At 38.9% G+C, this 18,475-nt stretch overlaps 1 protein-coding gene across 1 annotated transcript; it reads right to left on the reverse strand.

Annotated features, from left to right (window-relative positions):
• Positions 1 to 210: 210 nt before the first annotated feature.
• LOC105209699 (uncharacterized) lies at positions 211 to 17,755 on the reverse strand. Its single transcript, XM_011180261.3, has 6 exons — positions 16,848 to 17,755; positions 2,904 to 3,255; positions 2,546 to 2,748; positions 2,178 to 2,433; positions 1,318 to 1,949; positions 211 to 1,184 (listed from the first exon to the last, which is right to left on the reverse strand). The coding sequence occupies exons 1-6, from the start codon at positions 17,173 to 17,175 to the stop codon at positions 916 to 918; spliced, it is 2,040 nt and encodes a 679-aa protein (XP_011178563.2). The 5' UTR covers positions 17,176 to 17,755; the 3' UTR covers positions 211 to 915.
• Positions 17,756 to 18,475: the final 720 nt, after the last annotated feature.

Consider the following 18,475-nt stretch of genomic DNA (forward strand, 5'->3'; position numbering starts at 1 on the left):
GGTCAAGAAGTGCAACTGGCCTAGAAAATGAACTTTCTCACTCAAATACGGGGCCTTAACGGTGACACAATTTACCACTCATTTCGTCTATGCGAGTGGAATAAATACCAAATGAGTGTGGATGTAATGAAGACCATGTGGCGTGTAGAAAATATAAATAAGAGCGAATGTGAGTTGTTGTATTTGTTGTGGTGATTTATTTATTTATTTGATAATTTATACATTTCTCACTTATATACGATTATTTAAAGAGTGTGCTAAGCTTATCTTATGATATTATAATATTTAACTTAATTGCTAGCATTTAAAGTCGAAGTGAAATACTAAAGGCTAGTACGTGCTATTTAGTCATTCAAAATAAAATAGCTCAGAGTCTAGAAATAACTAAAATAACTGTAAAATATCAAGCGCTTTTGTTTTAATTTTATCAACGCTTATAATACTCCTAATAGTATGAAAATAATTTATAAGTAAGATTATATATAGTGCTAAGAAGAAGATTTCGAAATTTCTGTTTATAAAAGTATTTCCGATCTGAGAGCTTTTTCATTATTTTTTTTATTTATTTTTATTTTTTATTTTTGGCTATTTGAAAGAGTAGTCAGAAGCTAAATATTCATTTAATTACGATTTGCACATCTATGCTCAGTCACCTTGAGTTAAATGGTGCAACGGTCTTCATGCCGAAGCTCCGTTGTCATTCAACAAGACGAATGAGCATAGCTGGAGTTTGGTCAAAGATTTTACGGGTGCGTATGCAACGGTTTACTCATTACTATATTGAATATAATATTTCTCTCTTAATTTATACGCTATTCAACTAATCTAATCTCATTTTAAAACTATTACTTTACTCTCTGGTTTCCTACTAATTTACTTGATAATAAGTTAACGGCAAGACCCGCCATAGGATTTCTACATGGAACCCTGCGGCAGCTGAGCTTGCAGCGCACGCGGCATTGTCCGCTTCCCTGGTTGAGGTTTATTGGCTGACAGCGATGTGGACGATGAAGCGCGTGACGAGTGCAACTGCTGCATTTTAATGTTGCTGCGAATGTAGCGCTGACGACGTGCCTCACGAAACACGACAAACACGAAGATGCCCAAAACTATCACACACAGCGAAGCGGTGATGATAATGCTGCCGGAGTTCGACGAAATGCGCTCCAATGTGGAAGCGAAACCTGAGACGTAGAAAAGGTAGCAAAAAACAACAAAAAATGTTAGGTCAAAGTGTTGCTGTTTGATTTTTTTTTAAGAATCTCTATAGTCAATATATAAGTACAAGATTATAGCAACAGCTTGGCATGCACTCACCTCTTCCCTCAGCTGTGTTGTGTAAGTGATACCACTGCTCCACACTCATTGTACCGCTGGTGTTCGCCGCATCTGCCAGTAAATTAGCGGCTGCCTGCTCGCGAACTAATTTCGCGTATTTGGCCGCACGTGCCGCCGTCACCGGCACTGTCGGCACAGCAGCATATTCATGCTGCTCGTCCATCTCCTGCAGCTTCAGCTCTTCATCTGCGTGCTTTATGTGCTGCTCATTGACACCAGGCACAATGTCCTCCAACATGGCCACGCTGTTCGGCGCGTCATTGCCGTCGACGGCTAACAGCTCGTTAGCAGCGTTATTACTGCTTTCATTGCTTCTACCCTCGGCGCTGATGTTTGCAGAATCGGTTACCTCTTGGACCAGCGCAATGCTTTCGTCCGATTCCAAAGCTTGCGTGTGTGCTGCCGGTGCTGCAGGTTCCAGCGGTGTATGCTCCTTCAAAACCAATGCGCTCTTGTCCACAAAACGCATGTGGCGTTGTTCTCGGCCCAGACGGTCATCTGGCTCGAAAGGATCATTTTCGACAGGCGCGGCTACGCCGTCACTGCCGGGCACTGTAAAACTGGCGCGCACCGTCTGCATTCCCGATTGAAAACTGCAAACCACGACGAATCTGAGAAACAAAGTTAAGGGGACGGCGGAAATATTATTTAAGAACTATAAGAATGATTTTTTTTAGTTCTTCGAGCTTATTCTCTTCGATCTCACCTCCATCACCGATTGTATTTGGAGTTTTAGTCGAAATTTCACATTTTAAAGTATTTAAGGAAATATGTCATAAAGGGTCCTAATAATTCATTCTCTGAGGATATTCAAGAGAGTCTCATCATCTTCTATTTACCTTCTGGTGCTGTGTGTGTAGATGCCCAACTTCTCCTGTACCGTTATAAACGTTTCAACCGTATTCGTTTCCGGCTTCACCAAACTGCCGCACATTTTGTGATCAATTCGCATCGTATAACGGTCGGTGGGATCATTCTGGTCTCCCTTTATGCCACAATTGCCACCATCTACAACAATCTTCCCACCAAAGTATGGACCGGTTTCCACTTCGATCTCTGAGGCTTGTGGCAAGCACCGTGTAGCTTGTGCAGCAACTGTAAAGTAGGAACAACAACGACAAAGAAAGGAAAGCATTTTACTTTGTATCATCAAATCTCTATAATTTTCCGCCTCAACTGCGCTACAAATTAGCTAATCTATGCTTACATCCTTTCGTTGGTATAATGATAGTTTGGCCGCCGTTGAGTGGCACGCCCTTCGCTTCGTCGTCGATTTCGTTGCCGAAAAGCTCGGAGCGTCCAGTGATTTTCATATTTCTGCGCTTCGCCTGCGGTCGGATGTGGAAGCTGTATTTGGTGGCCATGCGGAGGTTGTCCACTTGCACCGCGTAATGGCGTATCTGCCGTTGGCTGATTATAGAAATATTGATAAATGCATTATGATAATGATAATTTTGCGCCATCTAAGCCTAGAGTGTGCGGTGCGCATGTTCTATTCTACTTTGTGTGCTGATTTTATCAGTGACCCAGTTGATGTGTTATTAGAATAGTTAGTTAACACTCACCTGCTTTTCGCCGCTTCGTCTTCTACGTTATTGTTCTTGTTGCTGTTGTTCTTATTGCGGAGTTTGTTGTTGTTGTTGTTATTGTCGTTGTAGTTGCTGTCATCGTTACCGCTTGGTTCCAGCTGTTGCGTTTCGTTCACTAATTTGGAGCGACAACGATGCGGTCCAAATGACTGTAATTCACAAAAGAAAATCTGAAACGCTTTCGGCGGTTCCACTTCGGCGCTGCTGTTGGTGATAGCATCAATATCGGTCGTCGTCGACGACGTCGAATCGACGGAGGGCACGAATTCAACCTCCCAAGTTAGATTAACGGATTTGTAATTGGGCTCACCCGAAACACTTCGTATCTCTGTAATTATGCGAAGAGAGAACAAGAAAATTATGGTTATTAAAATCTCGGCTTGTTGACGTTTGAAGCGCATTAAGTGCTTGAGAATTATTGAAGTATGAAAACTAATAAAAAAGAATAAAAAGGTATTAGCATATTTAAGCTTCTGAGTCTATTAAATATTTGCCACATTTCCATACACACGCACACATACATAACTCAGTGCAGAAGATTTACTCTGTTTGTTACAACAAGTTGTCACTCTTGTTGTTATTTGCTGCATGCGAAAGTAACTGCAGTCGAGAATCATTCCCGAGCAACGGCAACTGCCACAACCGCATAATGCCCCTCACTTCGTCGCAACTGATGCTCGGTGCTCGTATGTAGGTGTGCCAGTTATGGTAAACTTGCCTCTACCCACAAGCGCCTCCCCGCCGCGCACAACTAGCTCGGGCATGGCGGAAAGATGCCACACCACACACAGATCCAAGCGCATGTTCTGGCAGCTTGAACATCTCGTACACTCGTAAACGGATGCTGACTGCTATGCTTCTGCTTCTGCTTCTTCTTCTTTGCATTCTGCTACTTTGTTATCTGTTTGGTTGCAGCTGTTGCCGTTGTTCTTATTTGTTATTCTATAAACACATATATATACACACACACACATATGAGTGTGCTTCTGCCACATGCATAACTATTCCCAACGGTGCTGCAACGCATGCGCACAAGAACAAAGTCGCATCACTGCTTCACTTCGAGTCGAGTGCTGTTATTTGCCATGGGCTGTGGGGCACTGGGCTTTTGCGTTGGTGAGCTTTGGGCTTTAGTAGTTGTGTGGCATTATATGTACGAGTGTGTGTGTGTGTTCTGCGGTTACTTCAATGCTTTGGCTGCTTAGTAATCCAAACATTTTAATTACTCCCTCAGGAGTATGGCCAGTGCTATGTAAGCGCTATGCAGCTTGTTAAATTTTAAGCCACCGACTTTGTTGCTGCTTCTTTGGCTATCAGCGAGGTGACTCTTGACGTTCACTAATACTCAGAATAATGCCGCTATGTAATAAATTGTAATAAATTTATTCAACTAAAGAGGTGTTGGAATCCAAAAAGGGGTTAAGGAATCAGGGTCTAAAAATAGCTCTTTGAATATAATTCAAATCCAAAAAATCCAACTCAGATCTAATCTCTAGAACATATACAAATATGCAATAAATATATTCTAGTGGCCGATGACTGTTGGCGGAAAGACACAGGAGCTCAATCGAAGTGTAACGAATTGACAAATTGCTTACGGCCTCCGAAACGAAGCAGGCACAGTAGTAAATGCTCACAAGCGCACCGTCTACGAAAGCCAAGCCAGCGCACTCTCGGTGGCAGATGTTTTTGAGTTGCGGCCACTGTGGTGCGAAGACCATCAAGCATCAGCCATAACCACCGGCCAGTAAACGCATTGACAACAAATCAAATAAACGTCAAATACTTGCAACTTGAGCTTCACAACAAGCGGGCCATTGAGCCAGCGTTCGTGCCACACGTACATGCCACAGTACAGTGCATTACTGATAGACCAGGGGTTTACCTCCTCCAAACACGAACCAAGCGAATCCAATGCGAAAAGTGAAAACGGCAAAGCTTTTGCTGGTCGGTCGGTCGCTCCTACTATTGTTGCCAATAAAACTGTTATTGATGTTGTTGTTGCAGCAGCAGCTGTTCTTCCCTCGAATGTAAACTCAATCACGCCAGTCATTCTAAACGCGCTCGGCACGAACTCGTTCTTGACACTCAGCAACCGACACTCGTTGCGACTAAAGGCGAGTGTATTAACCCAATTCGCTGCCGTCGCTCGGCATAATAGACAACAAATATGTACGAGTAAGTGATGGCATCGCTGTCGCCGCGTACAATGCTATGAATGAAAATAGCGATTTATTGTTGGAATAGCAGCTGTACGACAGCGCAGCAGCAGCTTGTGAGTCACAAAAACAAAAACAAAAATACGAAATTGCATAGCCACATGTCTTCTGAGCAAGCAGAAGCAGATGTCGAAGCATAAGCAGCAAAATTTGTGACGCACGCTTTTGACACTTGACCCCTTTGCGACTGGCGCTTGACCTTTGCCATGCTAACGCCAAATTATTCTACAAAACTCAAACGCAAATTTTGCTCAGAATCGCTGCAGCTGAGTTCATTTAGAGTTGAACCCGCCATGATTTTGGTCAGTTGGCCATTGGAGAGTTTATGGTTGATTGCACTACTTTCTGTCGTTACTGCAGTTGCTTAGGAAGGGGTTAGTGGAGCTCGCCGCTGTTGTCTTTGAGTGCATTCATTTTAATATGTTTGCTGAAGGTCAGCTGTGCCAAGTAGCGGTATGCTGGCGCCATTTGTGTGCTCTATAAAATCATTTTACTTTCTTTAGAGCATACTTTCCCAATTAAAAAAAAAGCGAATGACAATAAAGAAAGTAAACAAGCTGCCGCACAGTTGCTGCTTGTGGTTTTTATTATTGTAAATTGTATGATTTCGAGATATTTAGTAGCAACAGCAATCAATTAACATTTTGTGCCACACCACCTCTGTTATCGCTATGATAATCGCGGCTGTGGAAGCATTGTAGGTATTGTTTTGGAGCGCCACGAAGCTTTTTAGTGGATTTCCATCGTAAAATTAAAAAAAAAAATTAATAAATATTTTTGCAATAAAACTACTTTAATAAAATCTTAGAATAATTTTGACAGCACTCCTTTCCTGCTGGGTATGAGTGTTAATATTGAGAATTGCAGAATTTTGTCAAGACCCTCACGTTCTCGCGTGTCATCACTACCGTTTTCCTACTTTATCTACAATCAAAGGTTTTTGTTGCAATTTAACACAGTTGTTGCTACTGCCGCTCAAAGACTTAGCACGTTTTCTTGCCACAGCGGTTTCATCTTGCAACATTCAATATTAAGTAGAATCAAACGTATACATTTAAGCATCGAAGTGGCAACGGAAGTGTGATATACCGTGCGAATACATACGAGTAAATATATATTTATGTACATATGAGGGTAGATGTGAGGCAATAGGTGTTATGTTGCACAAATATTTTCGTGCAATAAATGATCAAATGCCCGATAGTAACAGCGTTTAGGATAACTTAATGCTTTGGGGATCTTCCCAGCGCCTACTCCGATTCTCCCATCCTTGGCATATCACACACTCGCAATCGATGGATGTCTACACGAGCCTGAATGCGCTCAAGTTTACAAGATATTACAACAACAATAAGAAAATACAACAATTTACCGGTTTTTTGCTGTTTTAAGCGTAAACTGACCCATCTGTTACGATTTTCGCTGTTCGTTTCGCTTCATTGTACAATTTTAATTTTCATTATTCGGCGGAACTGACAGCCTAATTGAGAGCTCTGAAGATCTACGCCTGCCCAGTATGCAGAGCCAGTCAAGCAGCTGTGAGCAAATGCAATTTTCTTGTAAGTGAACTGTGTTGTTGTGCTCATTTTAGATTTAGGTTAGAATCATTAATTAATGCCTCAGTGCTCTTAAAGGCTGCAGCGTATGGCTAGAAAACAAGTTATCGAAAATAGGAAGATTTTTTTTTATTTTATTTTTAAATTTTCAAGTTTCTTAGCTTCTGTTTAGCTGTGTTGTTAGCATCGCTTAGTAGGTATTTAGTTCTGAGACATCGACTTCCCATTAAGCGCAATGACAATACATCCGTCAATGAAGACTGCATTTGCATTGTAAGCGTTATTTTGCTTAATTATTCGCAATGGATAATTGAAAAGCATTTATTTTCACATCACTTTTGATTTCCTCTTTCAGAAGTTTCTCAAGAATTACAACGCTTGTTTGTTGCTTGCTTCTCAGCTGTAGAAATCCGGTTGAATGCATGAATTTGCATATGAGAGCAAGAAATACATATGTACATATGTAAATATGTTAAACAAAAGACTTTTGCTGCGAACTGCGTTCCGCCATTCTTTGTCCATTTCCTGCAGCAAATAAGCGGCGATTTCCAGCTAAACGCACATTTTCACTCTTACTTGCGCCGGCCAATCCACTTGTGTAATTACATGTGGTAAACGAGAAGGAGCAGATTGTCACTAATGACAATGTGAGATGTGAGGGAAATCATCGAGAGAAAACGATAGACATGTTTGCAATTATGCTAATATCCGCAGCTAATAACCGCAAACCGGCGCATATTTACTAAATGGACTTGCTATGTATTGGTACTTGTAACTATATATGTATGTATGCATCTATGTATGTATTTGAATATGTTGAAATGCATATTTGTGCACACAAACTGACACATATATTAAGGCACTTTGCAAGGCATCGCTACACATTCATCGTTTAACCGTTGCAGCAACAGCTGCCAAGACTCCTGCCTTTTAAAAAGTGCTGCATTAACTTATCGCTCGCTCGACTGTGGCAGGAAATGGTCAGCAATTACCGGTGCTGACAGCAGAAAGAAAGAACAATATATAACCCTTTTAATGCAACAAGCCGGGCCATTTGTTGTTGACTAACAGTGGCCATCAACAAATGGCTCACCTACATACATACATACATACACCGTATATTCATATGCATATGCACCGTATAGAAATGCGCCTGCGCGCTTGCCAAATACAAACACTCACAGCTGGCAAGTTGGCAGGCAAATGTGAATTTAATTAAATGCAATTTGTGTCTGTTTGTTGCATGCAAAGTGCAATTTAATGCAAATTGCTGCAATATTACGCCAAGGATGAGCCAATTGCTGGCGTAAGTGGTAAGTGGCAACGGACTGTTTTGCACTCACTTTCGTTAGAAATAAAGCGTTTGGCGTTTGTGGAGAATCGAATGTTTTTCTGATTACGCAAGAAATGCTATGATGCCACCTTTTCATTTTAATCGACATACTTTCTTGTGGTATCTTTATTTCTTTTGTGTGGAAAGTATAGCATTTCGGTAATTGCATTGTGGTCTATGCCGCATTGCGGTTTCCAATCCATCACCATTTGAAAGCGCGGCATCAAATCACTTTCGAGAGCAGAGAAATGTTGCATTTAATTAATTTAAATGATCCCTGGATCGGTCAGCGTAGGGTCCATGCAACTGCCACTAGCGGTGTTTTATGTAGTCTGGCGGAAGAGTTACCGTACTATACGAATATACTACACGTTTACAGCTATAAATGACGTTACCAAACCACTTCTTATCTCTGTTGCCAACAGTTTTATTTATACATATATATGTATGTATGTATATGCATATATAATAAAATTAAATCCCTGTGGCTTATTGTTCAAGCTACATCTAAACGTGTGAGCTCTTTAAGAAATTTTTATCACATGCAATTATAATTATTGAGGTGTTGAGTGCCCAACTCCTTTGTTGAGGCTAAAAGTGTTTTACGTTTCCACAGTGCTAACTACGAGTAATAAAATTGCTTATGACCGTACAAAAAATATTAAAATAAATAACCAACTATAAATGTAAGGTAGTTAAAGTTTATGACTGGAATTTTATGTTGCTGCATTTGTTGCATAACTTTAAAGTTTCTTAAGAACTCAAGTGTAACTGCTATCCATGGTTTAAGTAGTAAGAATAATATGAATTCTTAATCTTACGATCGTGTCTAATTCCATAACAATTAATTATCTTAAATTTCAAGCAATTCAATGATCTTAAATTTCAATATTTTCAACTTTTTCCCCAAGAATATTGGTACATTGAAGAGTTTCTATTTACGGTTTTTGTTAAATATATATTCTTTTATTTTTTATTTATTAATGCAATCTAAAAACCCTAAGAATGTAAAATTTGTATTTTATTTTTCACGAGTTACCAGTCACCTCCGCTTTAGCTTCCGGTTTAATAAAACTCGTAAGCGAAACTTTCCGCTGAAGAAAAGTAAAAAAAAAAATCGTAGCGAAATACCAAATGTACCCAAAAAGTAGGAGAGAACAAGCAAAAAAAAAAGTCCACTATCATCGTTGGCGGCTAGCGAACAAGCGACGTTCACCAACGTTCTTGCCATTTCATTGGCACGCACATTCGACAAGTTCGGAAAAGTTTCCATCAAAACGAAAAATGCCAATGGCAGCAGCGTCAGCGTCAAATTACTCGCATTAAAGATTTTTTAATTAAGCAAAAACAACAAAACACTGAGTGCTGAGGCGCTGTCAAACACGCTGCTAAGTAAGCTTCGGAAGCTTGCAATAATGTCAGGCGGTTAATGGGTCAAGTGAGGTTCGGCGAAAATAGCGAAAACAGCCACATTACACACCAACCCATCCATACAGCATGTGCATATTTACAGATATACACACATGCCGATATACACACATGTGTCCATGTTGCATGTACAACAAATGCGCCAAATGACGAGCAACAAAAACGGCAAACAACTAAATTAAATGTAAACAAATTACAAAATTTTCGCTAAAATCCCCGAGACCACTGACAAAAACTGCCCACAAATTGTACGCGGTTTGAGCGGTAGAATACACTGAGAGAAAAAGGTGTTGTGTTCGAATGAAGTATTGGATTTTGAGATGGATTATTGAGACAAACAGCAGGAAGTTCGTGATTAAATTGGAGACGTATTAACGAATTCTTTCAAGACTCACTTAAATTTTAATTTGTAAAGCAAAGAACTTACAAGACCCGGGCTTAGAATATCTATATTGCTTATTAGAATACCTATGGATCTGGAACATAAATCGGATGAACGTACTCCTATTATGTCTTAATCGTTGTTAAAATACTGTTATTTAGATAGTTGGTTTGAGATTAGATGAAGTTAGTACAACGCCCTCTCAACCGCTTTTAAAAGGTTATAGTTATAGTTGCAGACCTATAGATTAAGGCGGTAGTCTGCTTTAGAAGCCGAAAAAAGCGTTTTTTAGCCATTTTTTTTAAAGGGAAGGACATGATCACGGTAAACGGAATTTTAAGATGATAGTGTACTATATTTAAGGCTTAAAAAACAATATTTATTATTAAAAAATATTGAAATTTTTTCAAAGTTGTAAGTACTTTTCTGGAGCGCCTGGAGTCTGCACTTCTAAATCGATGACGGTGATGGAGGTCGTGCGATGCATCTGAAACAGTCGAACCAATTTTTTTTTTTTTTTTAATTTTTATAAGTTTCTTTTCTTTATGAACTAAAAAAATACCGAAGAAGTTATAAAATTCCAAATTTTTTCGAAGTTTAAAAAAAAAATTCACTTTTTTAAGAAAAAAAAAATGACTTTAAGTTGTAAAACAAGTAGTTTAAATAATACTTTTGTCCAACTTTTTTAGTTCAAATAGAAGATAATTTAATACTGAAGCTAGATCACTTTGTTTTTTTTTCGATCGGACATACATATATTCTTTTTGCTATCGCCGGCACCGTTTTCTAACACTTGTGAAAATGAAAACTCGAGAAAACGGGCTTTGAAGTCTGCCTGAGCATTCGCACCTGATCGACACTCGGCCACTAAAACTGCTCTAGCTTCGAAAATATATCGAATTGGCCTCTGGAATTTTAAAGACATATTCTTGGATAGTTTTGGAAGAGATTTAAAATAAAAAAAAATCGATTTTTTGAAGCCTTTAAAGCCTTAAGAGGAAGCTTATAGGACTACTTGTATATTTATTACCATAATACTATATAACGGTAGAGTATTTGATGATAAAATTCTTTGTCATTTTGATGTCTATATCTAATCTTCAATCAAATTCGCATTGTCTCTAGTATTATTATTATATGATTAACAGTGAATCACAATATATGCAGATTCCATGTAGTTAGCTTAGATGAACTGTCAAATTTGCATAGTATTTGACATCAATTTAAGCTCATTCCTTCATGACCTCACATCTCAATCAGTTATCTGTAACTGAACGAAACCGTACTAATAACCAATTTATTTATTCCAGATATTTACGATTCACATGCAGATATAATTCCGATGATTTTGGTTTGTATTTATGAAATGTTCTATTTAGTTATACGAGTATGACTTAATTGCAAGCCATTTGCTATCTACTTTAGTTGTATTTTTATGTGCGCACAACGAGTGTCAACCCATTCGCAACGGTTGGAGTGCTCAAAAGTGGTGTCGTAAAGTTTCTCACCATGCAAACGAGGTTTAACGGTAAGCGCCGATGGAGCGCGCTGTAAAAGCAGGCGCTTGTGGCGGCCGCTCGAAAAGGTCGTTTCGTTTGGTTTTTTGTTGTATTATTTATGTGCGCATTTAGCGCTAAATAGGTACATAAAATGTCAATAAATGCCCAACACAACAACAATAACAACAACAGCAGCAAAAACACTAAATGCTTGACACTGAGAACATGAGGTGGACACGATGGACGGTCAATGACTGTTCGCGGCACGTTGCCTCTGTGTTTGTGTGTGGGGTTTCTGCAGACAAGAATCTATGGCTGTGTGTGTGTGTACACGTTGTGAAACGGTATGAACGGTTGTCTGCCTCGCAAATAAGACGGCTTTGGTTTTTGATTATTATTTTTTTTTTGTACTTCTTGTTGCGTTTCTGCATCATTCGAGTCAGACGAGTAAAAAATCAGCCGTTCAACCGTAAACAGTTAAGTTGACAATTTATGTGGCAAGCGTCATTTGTTCAACGCGCCGACAGTGTGTGCTGAAATATGTTTTAGTTGTTGGTGTAGCCGGTGGCACCACTGACTTTGGAGGTGTAACGCGTTTTAAGACAAAAAAAAAAAAACAAAAAAAAAAAGAAAAACAGAAAAATGAAAAGCAACCAAATAAAGCGAGTGCAAAGAAAGTCAGTGCCGCACCGCCGCTTTGAAGAAACGTGACTAGAATGCGCGCTACCGCGCCAGAACAAGTTGCGTTCTGGTAGTGTCTCATTATAGGCGTAGCTTAGCTGGTGGCGTAAGTGAGGCGAAAGCTGGCGCGCATGACACACGCACACAGTGGCAAATGTTTGCAGTTCATTTGAGAATTTTATTGCAAAATAAATATTTGCACTTTCAACGCAAAATAAACTCGCAAAATTTACTCGCCGTTCGCACGAATTCAATTGCGGCACTTTCGTTGTTGTTCTTCAACCGCAAGTGCACAAACAAAGGCAACCAACCACTTCACCGCACTCATCTAGCAGCGCTTCATTAAATTTTATAGACTTTCATTCTTAACTGTGACCAATGCACAACGCACCGCCGCCGCCGCCGCCATCATCATGCCACTGCCCAGCGCACGAAAGACTTAAGCGGCGAGCGGTAAGTCTATTGTTTTGCACTTCTTGAGGCTGTGGCGCATTCAATACAGTTTCTGTTCGTGTTTTGTTCGATTTGTGTCCGATTTTCACTTTCAGCCACATGCTGCAACCGTTTAAAATCCATCAAAGCGAAGCTTTTCGGCAAAAAAAAACATTCATAAGCTCTTAAGTAAATGATTTATTACATGCCCATTGAAAGTATAACAAACCATCTAATCTTGTTATGCCGCCCGATGCTCAAAGGCGACGCCCAGCGCAGCGCCATTCCGCTGCTGGTAATCAGTGCGTTGCCGCTTAAGTACCACAGCACACACACACATACACAGGCAGCTGGGACTTTCACTTTTGCATGCTACAACACAATTTAATTAATACGAAAAGCATTCAAATATTAACACTTAACAGTGATTGCCAAGCAAAAAATTCGAATAATAAAAATAAAAATACAAAATAATGGAAAATAGTAACGCAGTCAAACAAAGCGCCGCGCTATGCTATTACACAAGCTTTTCGTTGAGTTGTTGCATTCATGTTGTTGCATTGTGTTGGACAATGAAAGCATATTGTCCGGGTTGTGCTGCTTCTTCCCAGCGCTTTTGACAGCTCATTGTTATTGTAATTTTCTGGAATTGTCAAATCATGTTTGCTGCATTTTCGAAACAATTAATGCCACATTTGCCTTCGTAATTCAGTGACTTTTCGTTTTCTACACATCAAATGTGCATTTACCTTAGTGCGAGTTCATTTGTAGTTTTACAATATCTTTTTCTTTAATATATTGTTATTCGAAAACTCACTGCTGCTGGCATCTTAAACGCATTTTCATTTCTGTATTTAGTTCACTTATCACCCAGTGTTTACAATTTAATAAATGTGTACTCAGTTTTAGGGCAGCTCGACATACTAACTCCCCTCATTTGCATATTTATGCCTTGATGACCACCATAAAACAGCTTTTGGTCATTATTTGTAAACTCGCTGGCGTTGTTAGTAGAATTTAATAGAGAAAAGAAAGTTTGTAGGAAGATCTCTAATCTTAGCTAACAAGTTAACAAATTTTAGAGGTGAATATATACGCACAGCTGTAGCAAATAAATATAAGTTTGGAGCTTAGTTAGTATGTATAAAAGGTTAAGTACAAAGTGGAAAAATTAAGGCAGTAGTCTGCTTTACAGGCTTCAAAAAATCGATTTTTTTGTTTTGTTTTAAATCTCTTCCAAAACTATCCAAGAATATGTCTTTAAAATTCCAGAGGCCAATTCGACATATTTTCGAAGCTAGAGCAGTTTTAGTGGCCGAGCATCGAGCAGGTTGGAATGCTCAGGCAGACTTTAAAGCGCGTTTTTCAAAAAGAATATAAGACCGATCGAAAAAAACTAAAGTAATCTAGCTTCATTTGAACTAAAAAAGTTGGACAAAAGTATTATTTAAACTACTTGTTTTGCAACTTAAAGTTTTTTTTTCTTAAAAAAGTGAATTTTTTTTTCAAAGTTCGAAAAAATTTGTAATGTTAAAACTTCTTTGGTATTTTTTTAGTTTATAAAGAAAAGAAACTTATAAAATGTTTGAGATATAAGCAAAAATGCTTAATCCTGCAAATGTCCGCGACTCGTTGTATTCATACTGGTTACCTTCTGGGAGGCATATGAGTTAATCTACCTTTAATTTACTTATTTCCTTGCGCAATTGTCTATCTTATTATATTTTCATTTGTTCTTCTATTTAGTATTAAATGAGGTCAAGGGTTAATGTTATATTAACTTTGAATTTTAAAATTACAAACTTTAGAAACAATATTCGCACTGAAATATGCGAGTTAATAGTATAACTGTACTATGTCAATAACTTGATTATAATATTTTTCATTTTATCATAACTTATTCCGTGACATATTTAAAAAATTTTGTCACAGTCACCCTATAGTTTATTGTACGAGATAAATGCAATAGCAAATATCATATCAAAATTTATATTTATATAATTATTAGCCTGTATTACCTAAAATTTTACATGGATTTTGCCTTTACCCCAGTTTATTTGACCGCTTTTCTATTAGCAAAGCTGTGAGACAAAAGCGAATTTTTTCCCAGATTCTGCGGTGCTCTTTTGAACCCACAAACCCCTCTCCACATTCTTATTTACCCACTTGAAAGACGTGAGACTCATTGCCCAGCACAAGAAGTACATAATTACCCAACGTCGATTACTACTCATTAGCATTATTTATATTTAAACACTAATTAGGCAAAAATCAAACGAAAACGCTCACCTAAAGACAAGCAAAAGAAAACCAAGCACAAAAATAGAAATAAAAACAAAAAACATTTACAAAAATAGAAATAAAAATTAATTATGTAAAAGCCAAAAGGTTTTCTTTTCCGTAAACAATTGCATATTTGGCGAGCAGCGAAGCTTTGCTTTCTAAGCGACGACGCTGAAGTTCCGATTTTGAAGCGAAAAAACAAAAGACTTAAGCAACGAACCAGCATCACGACCAACAATTTGTCTGTCGCGCTGAAGCACGCGTGCTTGTGTGTGTGTGTTTGTAGCGTTGGTGTTGCGTTGAACGATTTGCTTTTGTGTCATTCTTGTGTTTAACGGCACAAATTAGAAACAAAACCCTTGGACAATGGCACAAAAACAATGGGACCGTGTGCATGCTTGCGACTTTCCAGCCAAACTTTCGTCGTAAAACACCGATTTCTGTATTTCTGTGTGGCAAAAAACAACGCAGAGGAAAATAATTAATGCAAAACCGAAAAGAAAAACTTAAACTTTAAATGCCAACAAAACACCTCAAATCTAAGGCAAAACAACAATAACAGCAACACTTCGTACTGTTTGCGATGTGACCACAGGCGGATTGCCAGACAGTCAAGCAGACAGTTGAAAACGACGTTTAGAAGCTGCGCACAGACAATTAATGAGGCAACAATTTCATTTGGCATTTTAGCAGTTTTACATATCTTTTGTTGCTGCCATCAGCCATTATGTGCTGATCGCCTTTCAACGCCTTTAGTTCACGCTTTGCATCTTCGCTATGGTATTTGTTGGTATGTGTGTGCCTTTGTCACCGCTGCTGACTAAATATAATATATGGAGAAGTGAGGTGAGTGCTGGTGAAATGTTTTTGAATGCGTTCATCTAGCGAGACTATTTAAGTAAAAGAAACTGTAAGAAAAAGGGAGCAAACGGAATCGGTGCGAAGTTCATGCAGAGACAGCAAGCAAATCAGTCGGTCAGTCGACTATGGTAATTTATGGCCGGAGATTTACATAAATACATGTATGAGTATGATTGCCTTTGCATTTATATATGAGAGAAATATGAACAAATTTGACTTAAATGAGCACGTCCGGAAGAATAGTGCACCTCAAAGAGCATTTGAATGTGTTTAGAGGTATGACTCTGAGTGAGGAATATGTACATCTGGTTTTCAACTAAAGAATATTTTTTCTGCTAATTTACATCAAATAGTTCTGCATTTAGCTTTTTTTTATATATTTTTTTTTTATATTTATAAAGCTTTGGCATAAATTCAATGTCTCGATATGGAAACTAATACCTATTTGTAATAATTGGAGTTTTTGTTAGCAAATAGTTCAGAGTAACGATTAAGTACTTAAACAGATGAAAAATTTCATATTTACATAATTTCTTAAGGCAGTAGTCTGCTTTAGAAACCGAAAAAAGCGTTCTTTTAGCAATTTTTTTTTGAAAGGGAAGGAAATGATTGCGGTAAACGGAATTTTAAGACGATAGTGTACTATATTTAAGGCTTAAAAAACAATATTTATTATTAAAAAATATTGAAATTTTTTCAAAGTTGTAAGTATTCTTCTGGAGCGCCTGGAGTCTGCACTTGTAAATCGGTGCCGGTGATGGAGGTCGTGCGATGCATCTGAAACAGTCGAACCAACCAACCAGTCCGTTTCTTTTGTATTTGAATACAAAATGAGTATGAATAATAATATATCTCTTATTTATCAAAGTTTGTTTAACAGAAACTTAGAGTCTACACGCGAGTACCACAAATTGTAAAGGGCATTGATCTTAGGCGTGTCGAAATCTAATTTGTTAGAACTTCCCGTTCAGCAATATTAACTATTCGGACGCATTTTTAACATGAAGAAGCTTTAGCTAATATGTTAGGCTCCCGCAGAGATGCCCATTATTGGTGAATTGTTACCTTCGTATATACGTAAGTGGTAAATGAAAGCCTTAGTTGTTGATTTACCAACTAGACATAACTAAAATTGCCTTTGCTAACGTTGACTGAAAAACTGCAATTAATTTCGCAACTATTGGGTAACATTTCATATTTAACAATTCGCAAAATCGCTGACAACGTGCTTACAAACTGAACTCACCATATTTGCCAGTCAAGTGATTGCTGCCGTCAACATGCCTGCTTTGCTTGTTCTTTGTCATCATCGCCTCATTGTTACTCAAGCTCTCCGGCACTGCCTGCAGCCCATGCACATGCGCTACCTTCGCTGCCCGCATGCGCTGTAATCCTTTCGTTCCGCCACTGCCGGCTGTGACGGCACCGGCTGACGCGGCGGCTATTAGCACCTGCAAGAGGAGACCAACAAGCAAAATGCCGTAACCAACATTGCTGTGCGCCGCAGCTTGCTGCTTTGTCGATGCGCGGCAGCTGCTGGGCAGCCACGATGCAGTTCTGGAACGAAAGCGCATCTTTACCACCGGCCAAAGGTGCGATCACAGCTGGGGAACAGAAATTTCAAACTGTTTGTGTTGTTGTTGTTTTACAAAGAGTTTGTTTATTCGTCGCTGTTGGTTTGTGTTATTCACGATTTTTATTATTTTTGTTAAATTCTTTGAATGCGACTTTTTAATTAAAAAAAGTATATATTTCGCGTCGTTCGGAAAGAATTGCTTTGTTGACTTTACACAAAGAAGCGCCTAATGAGCGCAACACTTTCTACGCTGGCAAATGGAGTATTGCGTACACACATACAGACAGAGGCGAGCTACACAGATCTGCTACGTGGGCGTACGCGCTAGCAAAAGTCACAAAGAACGCACAAAAACTATCAGCGGGACCTTGGCTTTGAAAAACGCAAGTGAGCGGCACACGACACAGAATTATGAATTACAGTTATTTCAATTTTTACAACACTTTTCTTCACTTCAATTGCACCAATTCTTATCGAATTTTGTGTTCGCTATTCGTCAACTTTTGCGCAACCGTAAACGCGTCCGCTCTTCTGCCAATGCGGCTAACAACTGATTTGGTGCGGTTGTGGCAACTGCAAGCACAGCCAAAAGTCATTGCCAGTCAGTGGCAGCGCTTCTAAGATTGAGCGTAGACTGCGATGCCACACTAGTTTCTTCTATTCTTCGTGTTGTTGTTGTGCTGCAGCAGTTGCCGGTTGGCGGCCTTCTGTCATTGCCAAGGCTGAATGCGAGTGCGCAGAACGCTAAGCGTTGAGCGCTTTTCGGGCATAAACAGAGAGCCGCAATCCGAATCAGCTCTGAGCGCGCTCTGGAGCTTTTACTCAAAATAACTCATTGTGGGAGAGCGCAAATATGTTATGAGCAGCTAGAAGTGCTATGTGTGAGTTCAGACTCTGAATATCTGGTTCTTCAGCAGCAAAGCAGATTTGTTTTGAAAACAATAAAAGCATTAAGGTTCTAATTAATGTTTAGAATTTTTATTTTACCTTTATAAAGTACTCTCTTAGTGTTATTTATATTATTTTTAGAAGAAGTTTTTTTCTAAAAAAATGTTTATAAACTTTAAGCCGCTTCATTGGCCATAAAGCTTGCAAAACGCGGTACTCATTACATATAATGATGGTCATAAACGTGGACTGAGGCATAAAATTGTGTCTTAATTTTTATGCTGTCTCCGGTGGAAGCGTCGCAAATAGTCCGAAATTCGGTAATAGCAAGGCATTTGCTGCTACACAGAAGAAGACACTCATAGACTCATAGACACTTTAGACTAGTCGTGATATTTACAGCTGTGAGC

Source organism: Zeugodacus cucurbitae, chromosome 3 (assembly GCF_028554725.1).
Source record: "Zeugodacus cucurbitae isolate PBARC_wt_2022May chromosome 3, idZeuCucr1.2, whole genome shotgun sequence".
Classification (NCBI taxonomy): Eukaryota; Metazoa; Arthropoda; class Insecta; order Diptera; family Tephritidae; genus Zeugodacus; species Zeugodacus cucurbitae.

What these genes read in the sequence shown, in the direction of transcription:
- LOC105209699 (XM_011180261.3), bottom strand. Translation starts at nt 17,175, where the DNA reads ATGCGCTTTCGTTCCAGAACTGCATCGTGGCTGCCCAGCAGCTGCCGC. An exon ending in GACGAAGCGGCGAAAAGCAG is followed by an intron (nt 2,749 to 2,903) that starts GTGAGTGTTAAC and finishes TTCTATAATCAG; the next exon opens with CCAACGGCAGATACGCCATT. An exon ending in TACACACACAGCACCAGAAG is followed by an intron (nt 1,950 to 2,177) that starts GTAAATAGAAGA and finishes TTTGTTTCTCAG; the next exon opens with ATTCGTCGTGGTTTGCAGTT.